The 20,079-nt window shown below is 47.8% G+C and overlaps 1 protein-coding gene across 4 annotated transcripts; it reads right to left on the bottom strand.

The window, feature by feature from the left end:
• Window positions 1-8,972: 8,972 nt before the first annotated feature.
• On the bottom strand, window positions 8,973-18,162 carry PMVK (phosphomevalonate kinase). 4 transcript variants are annotated; one of them, XM_054563497.1, is made up of 6 exons: window positions 17,830-18,162; window positions 16,030-16,093; window positions 13,322-13,474; window positions 10,732-10,861; window positions 9,916-10,098; window positions 9,406-9,488 (listed from the first exon to the last, which is right to left on the bottom strand). In XM_054563497.1, exons 1-5 carry the CDS (start codon window positions 17,922-17,924, stop codon window positions 9,938-9,940), a joined length of 603 nt encoding a protein of 200 aa, XP_054419472.1. In that variant the 5' UTR covers window positions 17,925-18,162; the 3' UTR covers window positions 9,406-9,488; window positions 9,916-9,937. The 4 variants fall into 4 exon arrangements, with proteins under 4 accessions (XP_054419473.1, XP_054419470.1, XP_054419472.1 ...); XM_054563494.1 differs by lacking the exon at window positions 17,830-18,162 and adding an exon at window positions 16,770-17,299; XM_054563498.1 differs by lacking the exon at window positions 9,916-10,098 and having other exon boundaries at window positions 8,973-9,488; window positions 17,830-18,161.
• Window positions 18,163-20,079: the final 1,917 nt, after the last annotated feature.

Here is a 20,079-nt window from a genome sequence, read left to right as displayed (position 1 = left end):
TTTCATGACCTTGAAAACTTCTTGCCTGCAAGGTTTCTTTGGAGAAATCATCTGTTGGCCTCATGGGAACTCCTTTGTAGGTAACTGTCTCCTTTTCTCTTTCTGCTTTTAAGAGTCTCTCCTTATCTTTAATCTTGGGTAACTTAATTACCATGTGCCTTGGTGTGTGCTTCCTTGGGTCCAGCTTCTTTGGGACTCTGAGCTTCCTGGATCTCCTGGAAGTCTATTTCCTTGGCCAGACTGGGGAAGTTCTCCTTCATTATTTTTTCAAATAAGTTTTCAATTTCTTGCTCTTCCTCTTCTCCTTCTGCACCCCTATGATCTGGATGTTGGAGTGTTTAAAGTTGTCCCAGAGGTTCCTAAGCCTCTCCTCATTTTTTTGAATTCTTGTTTCTTCATTCTGTTCCGGTTGAATATTTTTCTTCCTTCTCCAAATCGTTGATGTGAGTCCCAGTTCCCTTCCCTTTACTTTTGGTTTCCTGTATATTTTTCTTTATTTCACTTTGCATAGCCTTCGCTTTTTCCTCCATTTTGCGACCATACTCAACCAATTTAGAAGCATCCTGATTACCAGTGTTTTGAATTGTGCATCTGATGGGTTGGCCATCTGTCCATCGCTTAGTTCTATTTTTGGAGCTTTGATCTCTTCTTTCATTTGGGCCCTATTTCTTTGTGTCAGTGCACCTTGGAAATGGTTGGAAGGGGCAGAGCCTTAGGTGTTCTCCGGGGCGGGGCAACCCAGGTCCCTGCGTTGTGATGCTGTGTGTGGGGGAAGGGTCTGAGAAGGAACAATACCACTTGCTCGGCTCTTGGCAGGCTTTCAGTCACTTTTCCTGCCACCCACAAGCAAATTGGGCCCTTCTGGTGCTGATTCCTAGGTGGGTTGGTTTGTGTACGTTCTAGGACCCCGTGGGTCTCTCCAAGGAACTCTCCTGTGAGGCTGAGAGTTTCTCCTGCCACCACAATCCTCACAGGTTTTTTTTACCTCCAGAGGTTTTGAGGCTTTCTTTTCCTGCACTGGACCCCTGGGATGTGTGGTCTGTCTCGTTCCCCAGCTGTTCCTCCAGTTTATCTGCACACAAACATGGGACCGCCTGGCCTGCCAGCCCCCACCTCACCCACCCAGTCCTCCAGCGGCCGCCTTGCCACGCATCCTCCCCGCCCCTGCTGCCTGTCTCCACCCCTCCTACCGGTCTGGATGAATGTTTCTTTTTTAAGTCCTTGGTTGTCAGACATCCATACAGTTCTATTTTCTGGCAGTTCTAGTTATTTTTTTTTATTTTAAATTTGTTGTTGTCCTTTTTTGGTTGTGCGAGGAAGCAAAGCGTATCTACCTATGCCTCCATCTTGGCCAGAAGTCTGTTTAATTTCTTTCAGCAATGTTTTGTTTTCAGTATACAGGTCTTGCCTATCTTTTATCAGATTTATCCCTATTTCATGTTTTTGTGCTATTACAATTGTCATTATTTATTTTGATTTTTGATTTTTCATTGCTAATGAATAGACATAGAATTGATTTTTAATTATATTTTATTGATTATGTTATTACAGTTGTTCCAATTTTTTCCCCTTTTGCCCCCTTCACCCAGTACCTCCCACTTCCTCAGGCAATTCCCACATCTTTGTTCGTGTCCATTGGTCATGCATATAAGCTCTTTGGCTACTCTATTCCCCATACTGTACTTTAGATCCCCATAGCTATCCTATGACTACCAATTTGTATTTCTTAATCCCTTCACCTCTTCACCTGTTGACCCACACCTGACATCCTCCCCCTGCCATCCGCCAACCATCAAAATGCTCTCTGTATCCATGATTCTGGCTCAGTTCTTATTGTTTGTTTTTTTATATTCAATTGTTGATAAATATGCATTTTTTTGCCATTTCACTGTTCATAGTTTTTATCTTTTTCTTAAATAAGTCCCTTTAACATTTCATATAATAATGGTTTGGTAACAATGAACTCCTTTAGTTTTTCCTTGTCTGGAAAACTCTTTATCTTCCCTTCCACTCTAAATGATAGCTTTGCTGGATAGAGCAATCTTGGCTGTAGGTCCCTGCTTTTCACAACTTTGAATATTTCTTGCCAATCCCTTCTGGCCTGCAAAATTTCTTTTGAAAAATCAGCTGACAGTCTTATGGGAACTCCCCTGTAGGTAACTGCTTTTTTCTTGCTGCTTTGAAGATTCTCTCTTTAGCCCTGGCTGGTGTGCAGTGGATTGAGTGCCAGCCTGAAAACCAAAGGGTCCCTGGTTTGATTCCCAGTCAGGGCACATGCCTGGGTTGAGGGCCAGGTCCCCAGTTGGGGCTGTATGAGAGGCAACCACACATTGATGTTTCTCTCCCTCTCTTTCTCCCTCCCTTCCTCTCTCTCTAAAAGTAAGTAAATAAAATCTTTAACCAAAAAAAAAAAAAAAAGATTGTCTCTTTATCTTTAACCTTTGGCACTTTAATTACAATGTGTCTTGGCATGGGCCTCTTTGCATCCATCTTGTTTGAGACTCTCTGTGCTTCCTGGACTTGCATGTTTATTTCCTTCACCAAATTAAGAAAGTTTCTTTTCATTATTTTTTCAAGTAGATTTCCAATTCCTTGCTCATTTTCTTCTCCTTCTGGCACCCCTATTATGCAAATGTTGGACCTCTTGAAGTTGTCCCAGAGGCTGCTTACATTATCTTTGTTTTATTGGATTCTTTATTCTTCTTCTTGTTCTGATTGGTTGTTTTTTGTTGTTTTTTGTTTTTGTTTTTGTTTTTGCTTCCTTGTGTTCCAAATCATCAATTTGATTCTCAGCTTCATCCACTCTGTTCTTTCCCTATAAATTGTTCTTTGTTTTAATCAGTGCATCCTTCAGATGTTTTTATGCTGTTGAGGTCCTCACTAAGTTCCTTGAGCATCCTTATAACCAGTGCTATGAACTCTGCATCTCACAGATTGCTTAACTCCATTTTGCTTAGTTCTTTTACTGGAGTTCTGATCTATTCTTTCATTTGAGCCATGTTTCTTTGTCTCCTCATTTTGGCAGCTTCTGTGTGTTTGTTTCTATGTATTAGGTAGAGCTGCTGTGACTCCCCATCTTGGTAATGTGGCCTAATGTAATAGGTGTCCTCTAGGCTCCAGTGGCACACCCTCTCCTATCACCCAACCTGAGTACTTGAGGTGCACCTTCCACATGGGTTGAGTGCACCCTCCACTTGTAGCTGAATGTTGCTTGTTGTTGGAAGGTCATTGGGAGGGATTTCCCCAGGCCAGTCAGCTGCAAGGACTGGCTGTGACCACTGACCACCAACCTCCACCTTCCATGGAGGTTCAGCTATGCAGGGGCAGGGTGGCGGTGCTCCAACGTGATCTGTGGTGTCCCTGGGGTACACAGGCTCACAGACTCTGGAGTTTCCCAGGTAGTGCAAGCCAAGGTCAACCCCCACCTATGTTCTGCCCTGGGCCACCCTGCATGAACTACAAAGCAATTTTTGGCTGCTACTTGTGCTGGGCTTGACAGTTCCCAGGTGAAGCTAAGCTGTGAAACTAGGCTTGCTGCTGCTAGTGCCATGCCTGGGGCCACTTAGCAAGAGACAGGGGCTGGGGGCTCACTGAGACTGGTTGTTGCTTGAGAGAATTTAGGAAGTTGTGAAGCATCAGCCAAAATCAGAGAAATTTCTATTCATATGGAAATCCCACCTGCCAGTCTGTGGTTCTGTGTGGGAGGGCTCCGAAAAGGTACAATGGCCTTTGCCTGCCTTTCTGTCTGAGAGAAAGCTGTCTCCCAGCTCTTGCCTTGATGCAGACATTTCAGTTCCTCCCCATTAGCCTCCAGTGCTTTTGAAGCTGCTACCCCAGTGCTAGAGCTCAGTGTCTGAGTAAGTCCCTGTGCAGGTTCCTTAAGGGGAATGGCTTGGGACTTCTGCATTTCTTCCACCAACTCAATCCCCACTGTTTTTTTGTGTGTGTTTTGTTTTTTTTGTTCGTTTGTTTGTTTGTTTTTTGCAGCCAGAAGTTATGAGGACTTATCTTCCTGGCACTGGAACCCTGGGCTGGGGGGCATGATCTGGGGCTGGAATCCTTGCTTCCAAGATATCCTTCCCAAATTTTTAGCCACCACACAAGTGTGGGACCAGCCTGTTCCACATCTCCATGTCTCTGCTCCTCCTACCACTCTGGATGGATGTGGTTCCTTTAATTCCATAGTTGTCGGACTTCCATTCAACTCAATATCTGACAGTTCTGAGTGATGGTTCTTCTGTAATTTATTTGTAATTTTGAAATGGTTGTACAAGGAGGTGAACTGTGTTTACCTACACCTTCATCTTGACCGAAAGTCCACAGTTGACTTTTACATATTGATCTTGTATCCTGCAATCCTGTTGCACACACTTAGTTCTAGTACTTTTTTTGGAGATTCCACCAAATTTTTTATGTAGATAAATGTCATCTATGAGTAAGGCAGTTTTACTTCTTCCCTACCTGAATGTCTTTTAATTCTTTTTCTTGTCTTATTGCACTGACTGGAACCTCCAGTATAATGTTGGATAGGTGATTAAAGTGAGCATCCTTGCCTCATACCCCTTATTGAAAAAACATTTTGTATTTCACCATTAAGTGTGCTATGAGCTGTAGGGTTCTGGCAGAAGCCCTTTTTTCAGGTAGATGAAACTACATTCTATTCCTAGTTTGCTGATTTTATCAAAATTTAATGTGGGATTTGTGTCAAATAAATAGGGAAATGCAAATAAAATGCTGATGATATATCACTGCACTCCTACTAGAATGACTAAAATTAAAAAGACTAACCATACCAAGTATGGGTGAGGATGGGAAGGAATTGGAACTCTTATTCAGTACTGGTGGGCATGGGGCACAACCACTTTGGAAAACAGTTTGACAATTTCTTTAAAAGTTGGGAAGGTATTTATCCAGAAGAAATGAAAGCACATGTCCACACAAAAGCTCGTACATGAATGTTCACAGTTGCTTTATTTGTCATAACCAAACACTGGAAACAACCCAAATGTTCATCAACAGGTGAATGGATAAACAATTGTGTGATATTCACACCACACCCACTATTAATACCTGAAGTAATGTGGATGGATCTCAAAATAATTATGCTGAGTGAAAGTAGTAAGACAAAAAAATAGTATATACTATATGATTCATATTTGTAAAATTATTGAAAATACAATCTAATCTACAGAGGCAGAAAGAAGTTCAGTGGTTGCCTGTCGATGAGGGTGAGGTGTCAGGGAGTGGCAAGAGGGGGGGGAAACATGAAGAAGCTTTTGGGGGTGATGGTTCTGTCCATTGTGGTTGTGGTGATGGTTTCACGGGTGTACAAAAATGCCAAAACTTATCCAATTATACACTTTAAACACGTACCATTATTGCATGCCAATTATATCTCAATATAGCTGTTCAGAAATGGAATAATAAAATAATGCTAAAACAATATTAGTGCAAATTATTATTAAAAGAATGTATATATAATATTACAAAATAACTTAGTAGCAATACCCTGATATTATAACCACAGACAAAGCTAGCAAAGACTAGTAGGGTGGGAGAAAGTCCTGAAAGAGAAGCAGCTAAAGCTCTCCCTATACCAGAAGGTATCAAAAGTTGGGGTTATTCTTGATTTTGATATTTGGAGAATACCAGGGTTTTTTTTTTAAGTACGGAAGAACCTCAAGTCCAGCAGAAGTGACTCTGGTGAACCACTGGGGCCTCCCATTTTAAGAGTCATCAGTGCCGACCTGTCAAAGACTGGGGGATGGGCCCACTGGCTTCCCATGTCACATCCCGTGACTCTTCCAAATTCCCAGAAGCAGGAACCAGGCTAGCAACCTCTCCAAGGACACCTAAGACCTACCAGCCCCACCCCTCTCTCTGCTTCATTCCTGCCTCCTTGATGTTTAAACTTAACAATTCAATCAGTGAACATCCAGAAATCCCACTGCCGAGTACGTAGCTGAAGGAAAGCAAATCACGCTCTCAAAGACACATGTGCACCGTTTCTCTCCCTCTTTCTCCCTCCCTCCCTTCCCCTCTCTCTAAAAGTAAATAAATAAAATCTTTTAAAAAAGACATCTGCACCCCCTTGTTCATTGCAGCATTATTCACGGCAGCCAAGACATGGAAACACCTAAATACCTATGGACAGATGAAAAGATAAAGAAAATAGTATATATAACACATTACATATATGGTACATTTTGTATATATATGGTACATTTTTATATATGTACACATATACACACAAAAAAGAACACCCTGCCTAAAAGAATTCAGCCACAAAAAAGGAAAAATCCCGCCTTTTGCAACAACATGGATGGACCTGCAGGCATTTAAGTGAAAGCAGAGTAGCGATCGCTGGGATCCGGGGGTGAGAGAAATGGAGAGATATTGGTCAAAGGGTACAATCTTCCAGTTATGAGATGAACAAGTTCTGGAATCTAAGGCGCAGCATCATCACTATGCTTAACAGCACTATAGTATATAGTTGGAAGTTGCCAAGAGAGTAGATCTTTTAATGTTTTTACCACCAAAATATATACATGTGTGTGTGTATACACACACATATACATATATACACACACACAATGCGTGCATGTGTGAGTATATGGCAACTATGTGAGGTGATGAAGGTGTTAACTAACCTTATTTTATGGTATTCATTTTGCAACATATGCATGTATCAAATCATGTTATACATGGTGAACTTACACGTTATGTCAGTTACATCTCAATAAAGGTGGGAGGAAGAACAATCAGCACTCCGTTAGTCTGCTACCACACTGCAGGTTCACATCCACCCTGAGCACTGAGTCCCTTCACCTGTGAAGACAGGGAGGGACTGGCTGCTTTCAAAACGACAGGGGTGGCACTGCGTCCCCTCACACTGCCAGATGCGGGGCTTCCAGGTACGGGCTTCGGTGGCAGATGCGCTGGCCCTGGTGCTGGCTCTGCAGTTATTGCCGTGCCCACAGGAGGACCCACAGGGGTCCTCGGATTAAATGGGAATAAAAAGGCCTCCTCTGTATGAAAGGCTTTTGCACAGTACCTAGCCAGTAACAATCCTGAAAAAACACAGCTGTTGTTACTATTAAAATTATCATTGAGGATCACCTGCATGGATTGTTAAACCAGCACCTGAGAGCTTTAAATCTGGTCAATATTTTTTCTTTTATTCCTTTTTTCCCTCCATCACTTATGAAATCTGTTTCCAAGGATGTAGTATATAAAATCCCTACCATGTCTGGTTGTGGCGGGCACTCGGCAATCATTGCTCATCTCCCGCCGTTGCCGCCCTTGCCGGGTGACAGGCACTGGGGGCACAGAGATGAGCAGGGCCCAGGCCCATTCCCCAAGGAGCTCCCCATCGAGGGGAGAGGGAGAGATGCACCCCGAGGTGCCGGGGAAGTCAGTGCCACAGAGAATGTCTGTGGGCCTTTGAGGGAAGGAGGCTGGGACTCCGCGACCCCCAGGCCTACACACCCTACAAGCACCACCCCGTGTCCTAGGGCACCGCCCCCGCTGCCCGGAGACGCCCCTCAGAAGCCCACTGCAGGTGTTCTTGAACAATCCCAGTCATAGAAATGACCAACAGTTGCGGGGGCCACATCTGGGGAATCAGAAAGACAAACTCTTTGGGTCACAAACTTGGGGTGAATATAAAATGCTCAGGGGAGTGGGGCAGGCTCGCAAGCAGCCTCTGAGAGGAGCCCTGAAGGGCCAGCACCCCACATTGGAAAGGGCCCCAGAAGCACTTAAACCAGTCCTGGCTCAAGTGGCAGGGGGACAGAGGGTCCAGGCCCTGGAGCTGGGAGAGCCACCTGGAAACCAAGGAAGCACGCGCTGCATGGAATGGTCACCTACTAGATTCCAGGTGATTTTTGGAGTCCCGTCTCAGCATGCATTCAACTGCAGCCATTTCCTGAGTGCCCACTGCGGGCCAGCAGCGCGCCAGGAGCCAGGGACACACTGCAGGAGAGGCAGGGCCCCAACCATCACAGGGCTGTTTGTCTTCCAGTGAGACCCCCAGCAGGAGGCGCAGGCGGGGCAGGTTACCAGAACCTGTTGGCACCCCGGCTCACCAATTAGCCCCAGCAGTCAGGGGACACAGAGGAGCCTGCAATGCCTGCCAAGCTTTCAGGCCTGGCTAACTGAAAAAGCAGGGAACTAGTATCAGGAACAGGTGATCTAAAGGGAGGAAATTTGGGCAGTAAAGTTCAGCTTGGGTCACATTGAGACTGATGTAATTTCTTTGGTTGGCTCCTCATCAGTGAGAACCATCAGAATTTGTGGGAGGAAAACAAAGCCAGAGCCAGAGAGTGGGATGTTTAGGCTAGGCCTGAGGATGGCAAGGAGCCATAGGACTCTGTACAGTATCCAAAGGCATGTGGCAGAGGGGACCAGGTCAGGGATCAGGCGGCCTGTGTCCTAGTCTGAGCGCGGGCACTACCCTCTAACCTCAGGCAAGCAGTTTCACTTTTCTGAGTTCTTGGCATCTGCTAAATGGAGATGAAAAAACTCTCCTTGCCCATTTCACATGGTGGCTTTGAAAAATCTGGAAGGAATTTACAAATTGTATAAGACTGTCTAAATAAAAGGGGTCAAGTCCAAGGTCTTCTATGGGAAAGCCAAGGCTTATAATAAGTGACGTTTCTTGCCCAGAGCCCCACCATGGTTACCAGAAGCCATTGATGTCTAGTGCCTCTGCCCCTCTATAACACCCCCCGTTCCTCAGGGCACCTGCTGCACTGAGCCTCTCTTGGAGGCCATCCCCAAAGATGAGACCCTAAGGCCCCAATTCTGTCTCCAACACAAACAGAAGTGCTACCCGCATGGCGCAGGCCAAGGTCAGCTTCTGCAGGATACATTCCAGCCCAGGTGGAAGGCAGAGCAGGAACCCAGAGCCACCCGGACAACCCAAGTCTCTGAGTCCCACGCAGGCTGGGCTGACACCTGGGAAATGAGAGATACCCAGTTCTGAGCATGTGTTCCAAAGACATTTATTCATGTCCACATTCTTACCCAGAACTAAGAGCTAAAAGCATCCTGATGGGGGAGCAAGGCCACGGCAGGTGGACAGGCCAGGCACCAATGCAGGTGGCGGCGTTTCTGCCTCAATCACAGCCCTTTGCCCTTTAAGCCTTCTCCTAAGAGGCAGAGCCGTCCAGTCCACAGAGAAATGAGGTCCTGGAGGTCTCTTGACCTCCCTGACATCTGCTGGCTCCCCAGAAATCTGGACCCAGACCCTCTGTGTGCTCCCTGCCTTGGCCAGGGCCCGCAACCACATGTCCAGCAGTCATTCCCATCCTTGCCTCGGCAGCATCTGGTGCTCCTAGAGCCTGACAACTAAAGTCTGGCGTGGACAAACTCTGTCAGGTTCTCCAACTGCTCCTCCAGGCGCTGCTTATCTCCATGGTTCTCAATGACCCAGTCGAAGTCCCCAAAGTTGTCCAGGCCACATTCTGACTCAACATCATCCACTCCTGTGGAGGAAGCATGGAGAGGTCAAGCCCGCTCCCTCCAGACGAACACCAGGCATTGTGCATGCACACGGAGGCCTTCTGGCCTCGGATGGAGCTACCCTCCCTTCGGCCACCCAGAGCCCAGCTCCACCCTCCCCTAGAGGGTACTTGCCAACCTCCTGAAACACCCCAAGAGCAGGTTCAGTAGCCCACAGCCACCTGAACCCTCAGAGGGTTCTGCCGACTACACTCTTCACTTGCCACTTCCTACAGAGGGTAGACTGGTTCATCTAAAATCACAGACAATACAACAGAGCAGCAGGTCCCCAACCTTTTAGGCACCAGGGACTGGTTTCGTGGAAAACAATTTTCCACAGATGAGAGGAGACAGGAGGCAGAGCTCAAGTGATGATGCAAGCGAAGTTTTGCCCACTAGCCCGCTGCTCACCTCCTGCTGTGCAGCCCAGTTCCTAACAGACCATGGCCCAGCACCAGCCTGAAGCCCGTGGGTTGGGGACCCCAGCAATCGGGCACTGCAGCTCCACTTTATGTGAAGCTCGGTATGTTGCTTGCTTTCTGTCCCTAAATCTCTGATTCAATCCTCTCAGGAGGCAGTATGTGCCATCCTCATCTGACAAAAAGAAAAGTAATACTGGCATCACCTGGTGGGTTTGTTGTGTGTAGAAAATGAGTTTCAAAGCACTTAGCACAGGCCCTGTGGTGAGTGCCAAGGAGATGAGCAGCCAGCAGGAGCGGTTGGACCCACTGGATCTGAACTCCCCCGAGTCACAGAGAACTAGAGGAGGAGGACACATGAGCTCTGCCTCTGAATTGCCACAGAGCAGGTCCTGGGCTGGCACCACTGAGGCTGCCTAGTATCGCTTCGTCTTGCCCCGACCCCACTGTGAGTCAAACAGCAACGAATTGTCAGGCCTGCCTCTGACCTACTGTCAGCCCCACTGGGCCGGGGGGTGGGTCCCAGCCAGACCTTCAGGAGTCCACTGGCCTAGGAAGGACAGCCCAGGTAGGGGTACAAGGCCAAAATCATGGGGACCCTCTGCCCTCCCCTCAATGTCACCTGCCCCTACCCAACACCACTTTCTAAGCTGGGGACACTCCTGAGTCTCACATTTCCTTTTCTAATCCCTCAATCGCTCCCCTACAGCCTGCCAGGGAGAGAGGGACATGGGAGGACGTGGGAGCAGGTCGCCTGGTGTACACGCAGGGCACTGAGCTTTGAGGGCAAAGGCTGCAACCAGCTCACCTGGTGTGAACACCCAGCCCCGCTGCTGTCGGCTCTGCTCCGAGGCCACCACACGAACGGTCTGCACCACAGCCCCATAGGTCTCCCGGAACCACTGGATGTCAGACACCCTCCGTGTGTCACTCACCAGCTGCAGGGAAGGGACACAGACAGGTGACCAAAAGGACACAGTGCAGGGAGCAGCAGGACATGGCACAGAGGGTAAGGGGGAAAAAGGGGAAGACCTGGCCCCACTCCAAACAAGCAGGAGCACGACGAGGTTGGTGGGGGAACTACAGAACCCAGACAAGTACCCCATTCCCCACTATCATGCAAGCAGCCGGGACGCACATTCCCTCTTCCCTGCGGGCAGCCTTCCCTGATTGCTGCACCCCACAGTCCGCTCTGCCCACACTCTGTCACAGACACACTTGGTGTCTGGTGGTCATGCTGGCCACCGCCGTGCTCAAGAAGAGGCGTCAGGCTTTGAAAGCAGTTCAGCCAGTTCAACACACCCATTTTACAGATGAACAAACGGCCAGAAACAAAGATAGTCTAACTAGTCCGTGCTTCACCTCCAGAAGCTTTTAAATCATAAATGTGACTTTTGTCAGCCCCCTGCCCTAAGCCTCTCAAAGGCATTCTACTAAAATCCAAAGCTCTCACCCTGACTTATACGACCAGATGTGGAAACGTCTGGCACCCATTTCACATCATCTTCCCCTCATTCACTCCATGGCAGCCAGCTGACCTCCTTGCTGTTTCTCAAACATGCCAACCAGTCTCCTGCTCAGGGCCTTTGCCCATCTTACTCCCTCCGGATAACCACAAGGTAGGCTCCCTCACTTCATGGAAGTCTCTGCTCAAATGTCACCTCCTCAGAGAGGCTTTCCCTCCCACCCTAGTGCCCTTCCTGGCCCTCTTGATTCTGATATGCTACTGATTTTCCTCTGAGCACTAACTACTCTTAAAAACATCACTGTTAATTGGTTTGTATGTATGTGTATTGCCTGTCTGCCCTACCCAGAGTCAGTTCCATGGGGGAAAGGACTTGGTCTCATTCACCACTATGTCCCTGGCCCTGAGTGCACTGTTCAATGAATGAATGAATCAGTAAGTACTATCGCAAGTACCCACTGTGCTCCAGGCACTGGGGATGGAGTGGTGAGCAAAACAGACCTGGTGCTTGCCCTCTCAGAGCTTACAGTTTTGTGGGAGACAGACACTAAGCAAGCAGCTTCACTAATAACCGTGTAATCACAGTGCATTATAAACAAGCATCTCAACCTCACCGTCGCCAAAACTGAGCTCCTGATTTTCTCCTCAAACCTGTTCCTCCTACACCTTTCCCTTCTCAGAAAATGACAACTCTATTTGTCCAGCTGCTCAGAACAAAATCCTTGGCTCTGTCTTCTGTCCTCACACTCCACAACTAACACACCAGTAAATCTTAACTGATTCGATCTTTAAAATCTATGCAGAATCAACCGCTTTTCTCTTCTCTACCACCACCATGAGCCACGCTACGGCCACTTTGCCTATCTGCAGAGAGATCCTCTGCTTCCACTCTTGCCCTTCCCCCAGGAGCCAAGGTGAGCCTTTAAACCTCAGATCACATCATGTCCCAACTCTGTTCAAAACCCTCCACTGAGTCACCACCTCACACAAATATCTAGGCTCTTCCAAAGAACCTGCATGATCTGCCCTCACCTCCTGCCACTCACCTCTCACCCACAAATATCTACTTGGCTCACTCCCTTACCTCCTTCAGGCCCTGCTCAAATGTCATCATGTCAGAGAGGCCTTCTTACACCCTTAACAAAGCAGCAACCCAGCCTTCCTTTAGTCTGCCCCTTATTTTTCTGCCTCCAGCTGACAGGTTCTCTATTACGTTAGGGTCCACCTGTCTCTACCCCCAGCTACAACGTAAGCTCCCTGAGAGCAGAGCTTCATTACATGTTTGCACTAACGGATCCCCAAATCACCTGGAATTAGGCTTCATCCAGGAGATAATGCCAAAATGGCTGTGGACAAAAAGGGCGAGGTGCTGCGGGGGCACCCGGCAGAGAGCACCAGTGAAGACTGGGGTATCGCGGAGGTCTTCCCTGCGGAGGTGCCATGGAAGCTGAGCTAGAGCTAACCCGGTGAAGAGGGAACGCAAGGGCAGTCCAGGCAGGTAGAACATGTGCAAAGGCCCTGATTCCAGAAGGAACTCAACTTATTTGCAGAAGCAAAAAAAGGCCAGAGTAGCTGCAGCTCACAGAGTAAGGAGGCTAAACGGGTAGCAGGAGCCGGCTCATTCAAGGCCCAAGATTCATGTGAAGGATATTGGCTTTGTTCAACAAAACAGTGAGATAAAGGAGTGGCACGACTCTGCTTATGTTTTTAAAAGATCACTCTGGCTGCTCTGTGAGGAATGCCTTACAGCGGACAAGAGCTGCAGCCAGGAAGAGTGTGGGGCCGCTAGGCTGCGCAGGGGAGGGACGGTGGGCGTTTGGGCTACGGGAGCCGGCAGTGGAAATGGAGAAATGGGCACATCTGAGGTTTATTTGGGAGGCGGCAAGGACCGGAGAAACGGGATCTTCTTAATGCTGCCATACAGCGCCCTTACCCAGACCGGCTGGGAGACGCCCGCCACGACTTTCCTGCAGAAGCAGCCTGGGTCAGCCTGGCGCTTCTCCTCTCCCCAAAGGATCATGTCCCTCCGATAGGCCTCCTTGTAGGTGCTGGCATCCAGGAGTCTCTGGAAGTTCAATCCGTGCTCCTGTCCAAAGCACAATAGGTCTATACCCCAGCCTCTCAACCTCAATGACCTCTCCTAAAACAGAGGAAGGGCCACCCCTTCTCTCGCCCACCTCCCCCAAGGCGATGCGAGGACAAAAACAAGGTTTCCAGCAGGACAGAGGCCTGCAAGGATACGGGCTCTGGAAACAAGAAATCCCAAACACGGACAGGAGAAAGGTCTCAGGGTTATTTTTCCACTTTGTCTTTTAAATGTGCGATGTGGTTGTTTGTTTATGTTTGTTTTTGCAACAGTTTTACCTGCCCAATTATTTCTGAGTAAAACTAATCCTGAAATTATATAGTTTGCACCCCCTGGGCATAGGCTTGGACTTCAGCTGAAGTTGGAAAAAGGAAAACACTGCATTCATATCCCCCCACTACCCTCTCCGGCATTGTTCGTCCCATCCCAGAGCCCAAGAGACATGGCCTCCCTGACTCTCTCCTTTCCCTGTCACCCCCATCCTCATCCCCCAGTCCCTGGCACCTCTGCTGAGACAGCGCCACTTCCTTTGGCTCCAGGCCCTCCCGGGGCCTCCCGCACTCAGAGGACCCCTGAAGAAGGCACTGCCCTGGTCCCCTGGGGAGCTGCTTCCAGACCAGGCCTTGCCCTTTGTCCAGGGACACTGAGAAGCAGGAGGGGTCCATCCACAGGGTCCCAGAATAAGAAGGGCCTGAAAGACATCACTCAGTTCAGGGTCTAGCTCTCTTACCAACTCACAGCAACAAGACCTCTACCCTCGGGCTCTGTTTCATCATCTGCAAACTGAGAGGCCAGGACCTGCCCGTCACATCACTTCTACCTGCACCTCCTGTTCCAAGGTGATGCCAGTAGCCACCTCTTGCTTGTAAACTGGTTAAACCGCTCCTTACCACGGAGGGGAAGAGTGGCCACTAGGAGCATTATGGTCTCCTTGTCAGTTCTATTTCCCACCATGGCTTAAATCAATGCATTCACGCTGAGTTTGGTTTTTGTGTTTGAATGGGAGTGGGGATGGAGTGGCGTGGGACTTCCAGGCAGCAGCGGCAGGGTGGCCTATCAGAGCCTCCTACTCAGTTTTCAAAAATGCAAACTCTGCCCCGCCAACCCCACCCCACTCCCCAGCCTGGTTTGAGCCGGGCCTAATCTGAGAACTTTGGAAGCAGACTGTGGTTTCAAACTCCTCCTCAGAGCTCTGGGGCACTTCAACGCATGGATCAGTCACTCATAGTCTGTCTGCTGAATTTTGCATCCAAAGGTTCCCACTTAAAAAAAAAAAGAAAGAAAGAAAAAAAGGAAGAAGAAAAAGAAAAAGAAAGTGAGAACTGCTGGCCCTGCTATCCCCAGGGCCCCCAGACTACAGTTCTATCACGGGGTCCGTTTAACTGGTAGAAGAAGACTCAGTGGAATAGGCGAATGCTTCCCATGAGATACGGAAAAGAGGGACAAATTCGTCTCCTGTGGCCCCAGAAGGCCAGACTCAGTCCAAAAGACCAAGGGGCCATGAGCACAGGTGCCTGGAAGGGTATATCTAGAGGTCAAGGCCAAAAACACAGGGTACCACAGGGGCTCCTCGTTGTGTGGAAAGCTCACCCTCCACATTCTCTAAGTCTAAGGCCCTAAGAGTTCCTGTTTAATTTTTTTTAATCCTATTTTAACAATCCTATTTATTTTTGTAAAACCCACATGGTTCAAAATTCAAAAGATACACAGTCATTTACATTTAAAAATCCACCTCCCACCCTGCCTGGTGGGGCTCAGGGGATTGAGTGCCGGCCAGTGAACCAAAGGGTCACTGGTTAAAATTCCCAGACTGGGCACGTGCCTGGGTTGTGGCCCAGGTCCCCAGTAGGGAGCGTTGCGAGAGTCGCCCACACATTGATGCTTCTCTCCATTTCTCCCTCCCTTCCCCTCTGTCCAAAAATATTTTTTTTTAAATCCACCTACCAACCCTGTCCCCCAGCCCATGGAGGACACCAATGTAGAGTCTCTTATGTGTCCTTCCCAGCTTCTAACACATCCCAATCACTAAACAGTGTTTAACACAATGCAGGCACCCCATAAATATGTGTTGGATGCAGACATACTTACATTTTTCCCCATTTTTGTACAGCACTCTCTATACACTGTTCCAAATCTTGCTTTTTTCACTTAATAATATGTCTTGACAATTCATGTAACTAAATTTCTTAGGGGAGAGCTCCAGGGGCCTGGCAGGCCAGCTGAAGCAGTGATGTGCGGTGTCGCACTTCCTGAGGAAGAGAACTGCTAATTCCACAGCATCAGAGCTGCCAACTCGCCTCTCCAGCCTTTCCTCCACATGCTTCCTGGACAATGCTCAGGGGAGGTGGCCTGGAAGTGAGTGAGGCCGACGGGAGAGAAGTGCAAGCCAAAAATGCCCCCCAAAAGTCCACCCAGTGAAAACCGAGGGTTGGCCACCACCTTGCCAACAGTGGTCACAGGGACCCTACTAGTGACTCAAACAACAGCCACAACAACTAAAGCCAGGGAGCTGGCTCCTTTCAACCCAGCAGATGCCACGGGGAGCGACCACCTACCTGAGCATACTGCTCCTTGAGCGGACTGGAGAGCCGGAGGACAGCACAGATATCAGCTCCCAGTCTGTGGGACAGGGAGACCCAGACCCAGTCAGCCAGGCTCTTCCAAGCCCCAGAAGAGTCGAGAGGTCTGGGCTGAAGTCCTATTTCTGCTTCTGGCGTCTTTCTAACTTTGTTAGGGCTCAACTTCCCTGACCCTATTTTCTCATCTGTAAAATGGGGATACCAGTTTCTATTCTGTTTTCCACAGGATTATTATGAAACTTAAATGAATGTGAAAGAGCCCTGAAACGTTACAACACGTTAAACAAATGAAACTATGACAATGCGATATAGTGGCTAGGCTGGGTTACCGCTGGACCCCTGAACTAGTTGTCTCACAGCAGCGTCCCAACTGACTGGGTCACTACAACACTCATAATTCATTCACTCCGTCCAATTTACTCAGCCAGCTGCATATTGCGTGGTACTGTATGCTCACACATTCACTTAACACCGACATAATGAGATAGGCATTCTTATTTCCATGTTTCAGATGAGGAAACTGAGGTTGAGTGGGAACTGACTCACACAAAGCAACGCTGCAAATAATGAAGCCAGTGCTGTTAAAATGAATGAGGTGTCAAAAATTGTACTAAGCCCTTCATACGCATTATTTCATTTAATCCTTATAACCAACCTATTCTTACCCTGGTCCCGCAAATGTCAAAACTGAGGCACAGAATAGGTAAAAAACTTACACAAGATCACAAACTACTAAGTGGTGAGTCAGGACTTGAATCCCAGCAGTCTGATTCCAGAGCCTGTGCTTCTGACAACTATTTAACTTCCGTGTTTCCAGGTGAGGAGAAATGCAACTTAGGAAAAGGTGGTGGATACTTGACGGTGAAAGATTCAGATAGTGACCTCTGCTCGGGGCTCCTCCAGAACCTCTTAGAACCCCTGTGGTGCCCGACAGAAACCTCCAGGTACCCCCACCACACTGGTCTTCAAGAGGAAAGGAGGCCCACCCTGCTTTCTCCCTGGCTCCTCGGCTCTCCCAGCCCATGACTCAAGAAAAATGCTCCCACACAGGATGTCCTGCTTTGAAAGAAAACAGTAAGAGAAAGATATTATTTGGGGAGACAGTGAGGTAGAGCAGAAAGAACCCAATCCTTGGAGCTAGTTTAAAGTTTAACTTGAGCCCTGGATTGATGATGACTTTGTGACCTGACAAGTTTGGGTTTGGTTTTGTTTTACTTTTCAGAGCCTCAGTCTCTTCATCTGCGAAACGGGGATACTGACCAATAATACCATACAGTACCTAACAAAGAGGTTTGTAGGATTAAATGAGGCACTATATTCACACAGTGCCTGGTCCATAATAAAGCCTCAATAAACACCAGCTATCAGGCGGTGTGCTGGACAAAGATTTGTCTTTGGAGTCAGACATATTTGGGGTGTGGTCTTGGGCAAATCCTTTATCTGTGAGTCAGTTTCCTCAACTGTAACGGTTACCTGCAACATTGTTGAGTGGCTTACGAATGGTGTGTAAAAAGTAACTTGGCAGTAACTGTTATTAATGCTTCTTGACAAGAGAGACTTACCTTTCACAGTCTTTGGAGAGCTGACCGCTCGGTAACTTGAGGTGGGCGTGTATACCCCAACTTCCCGCCGCTTAGTGCTCCTCCCACCTGTAACCCAAGGACCCCTACTCCACAGCTCACTCCATCGCACCCTAACACACCCCTCGTGTCACGTGACGCGGCATTTCCCCTCCTCCCCCCCTCCTCCCCCCTCCTCCCCCCTCCTCCCTGAGACCTGCTCTGCAGCGCCTCGGTCACGAAGTCCTTCCCGGATTTCCTCTTCCCGCTGAACAGCAGCACCAGCCGGGGGCCTCCCCGCAGCGGGGCCATGGGGTCTCCGCGCTTTGCGAACCTAAAGAAGACACTACTCCCAACCTTGAAATTGCGCCACCAACGCAAAATGGATGCGGCCACTAGGAGGAGCGACAACAGCGAGGGCTACCGCACGCGTCTTCTCCACAGCTGTAAAGATGGCTGCCAGCCCACAGATGCACCTACGAACGTTTTTATTAACGTCTAAGCTAATTAAATACGGAGGCAAAGGAGGCTAATTCCCAGGGCGGCCTTCTGCGTTGCAGAAGCTCCCCTCCCAGCGCTCATTTAGAACAGTCCGGCCCCGCCCAGGCCCTGACGTCACAGCCCCCCCTTCTTAGCTGACAGGCAAGGCGGGGACTGGGTGCAGCTATTTTCTTCCTAAGGAAGTGACGTATTAAGTAACGTGAGCAACATCAATAATATAGGCTAAAAGGGGACTTTGAAGCCACCTTTTTATCTGGAGTCGTGCTGTCAGCCGGGAGTTCAGGGGCCGATGTGAGTGGTCGCGACCTGTGCACTCCCAGAATTCCCAGTCCCGCCCCTGCCCGCAGCAGCGAGAGCCAGTCCCAGTTGAGTGAGTAGAGTTGTCATTAGCCATGACTCGCTGTCTTGTATTTCTCTGAGCTTGTCAAAACAGAGCCTGTAACCCATTACTGCCTCCATTTTAGGAGCTATAAAGTGATGAAGTCATGGAAAGAAAAAGTGAGGTGTGGAGGCCTGTTTCTCATTAATTCCCTGAATCCTGAAAAGATGGCACAGAAGCTAAGGAAAGAGTGGTCAATGATCAGATGCAAAAAGAACTGGCTTCAGAAAAGTCCTTTTCTTTTTCTTTTTCTTTTTTTTATGCCACCCTGAAAGCACTGCACTCAGCAATGCACATAGAAGGCAGCGTAGAGTGGAGTGTTTTTGTTTGTTTGTTTTGGGTTTTTAAAAATATATTTTATTGAGTATGCTATTACAGTTGTCCCATTTTTTTCTTCCCTTTAATCCCCTCTGCCCTGCACCCCTCCTCCAACCAGCATCTCCCCGCCCCTTAGTTCATGTCCATGGGTTCTACATATAAGTTCTTTGGCTTCTCCATTTCCTATACTATTCTTAACCTCCTCCTGCCTATTTTGTACCTACCATTTATGCTTCTTATTCCCTGTACCTTTTCCTCCATCCTCCCTCCTTCTCCCCTCCGATCTCCATTTCTGTGATTTAGTTCCTGTTCTAGTTGTTTGCTTAGTTTCTTTTTGTTTTTTAGGTTCAGTTGTTGATAGTTGTGAGTTTGTTCTCATTTTACTGTTCAGAGTTTCTGATCTTCATCTTTTCCTTAGATAAGTCCCTTTAACATAATAAGGACTTGGTGATGATGAACTCCTTTAACTTGACCTTCTCTGGGAAGCACTTTATCTGCCCTTCCATTCTAAATTATAGCTTTGCTGGATACAGTAATCTTAGATGTAGGTCCTTGTCTTTTATGACTTTGAAAACTTCTTGCCAGCCCCTTCTTGCCTGCAAGGTTTCTTTAGAAAAATCAGCTGATAGTCTCATGGGAACTCCTTTGTAGGTAACTTTCTCCTTTTGCTGATTTTAAGAGCCTCTCCTTATCTTTAATCTTGGGTAACTTAATTACCATGTGCCTTGGTGTGTGCTACCTTGGGTCCAACTTTTTTGGGACTCTCTGAGCTTCCTGGGTCTCCTGGAAGTCTGTATATCCTTGGCCAGATTGGGGAAGTTCTCCTTCATTATTTTTTCAAATAAGTTTTCAGTTTCTTGATCTTCCTCTTCTCCTTCTGCACCCCTATGATTCGGATGTTGGAGTGTTTAAAGTTGTCCCAGAGGTTCCTAAGCCTCTCCTCTTTTTTTTTTTTTTTTTTTTGAATTCTTGTTTCTTCATTCTGTGCTGGTTGAATATTTATCTCTTCCTTCTGCTCCAACTCGTTAATTTGAGTCCTAGTTTCCTTCTCTTTACTGTTGATTCCCTGTATATTTTTCTTTATTTCACTTTGCATAGCCTTTGCTTTTTCCTCCATTTTGCGACCATACTCAACCAATTCAGTGAGCATCCAGATTACCAGTGTTTTGAACTGTGCATCTGATAGGTTGGCTATCTCCTCATTGCTTCATTCTGTTTTTGCAACTTTGATCTGTTCTTTCATTTGGGCCATATTTCTTTGTGTTAGTG

Source organism: Pteronotus mesoamericanus, unplaced genomic scaffold (genome assembly GCF_021234165.1).
Source record: "Pteronotus mesoamericanus isolate MK-2021 breed Mesoamerican mustached bat unplaced genomic scaffold, CSHL_Meso_final scaffold_705, whole genome shotgun sequence".
In the NCBI taxonomy this organism is placed as follows: Eukaryota; Metazoa; Chordata; class Mammalia; order Chiroptera; family Mormoopidae; genus Pteronotus; species Pteronotus mesoamericanus.
This window is presented reverse-complemented; position numbering and strand designations above follow the sequence as displayed.

Bases quoted from the DNA above. Each gene is read 5' to 3' on its own strand.
- PMVK (XM_054563494.1), bottom strand. From the start codon at position 17,077: ATGGGCTGGGAGAGCCGAGGAGCCAGGGAGAAAGCAGGGTGGGCCTCC. The intron at 16,094-16,769 runs GTAAGTTTTTTA...CCTGTCCCACAG, and splicing joins TTAGTAGTTTGTGATCTTGT to ACTGGGAGCTGATATCTGTG. The intron at 10,862-13,321 runs GTAAGGGCGCTG...CCTTCCCTGCAG, and splicing joins GCGTCTCCCAGCCGGTCTGG to CTGGTGAGTGACACACGGAG.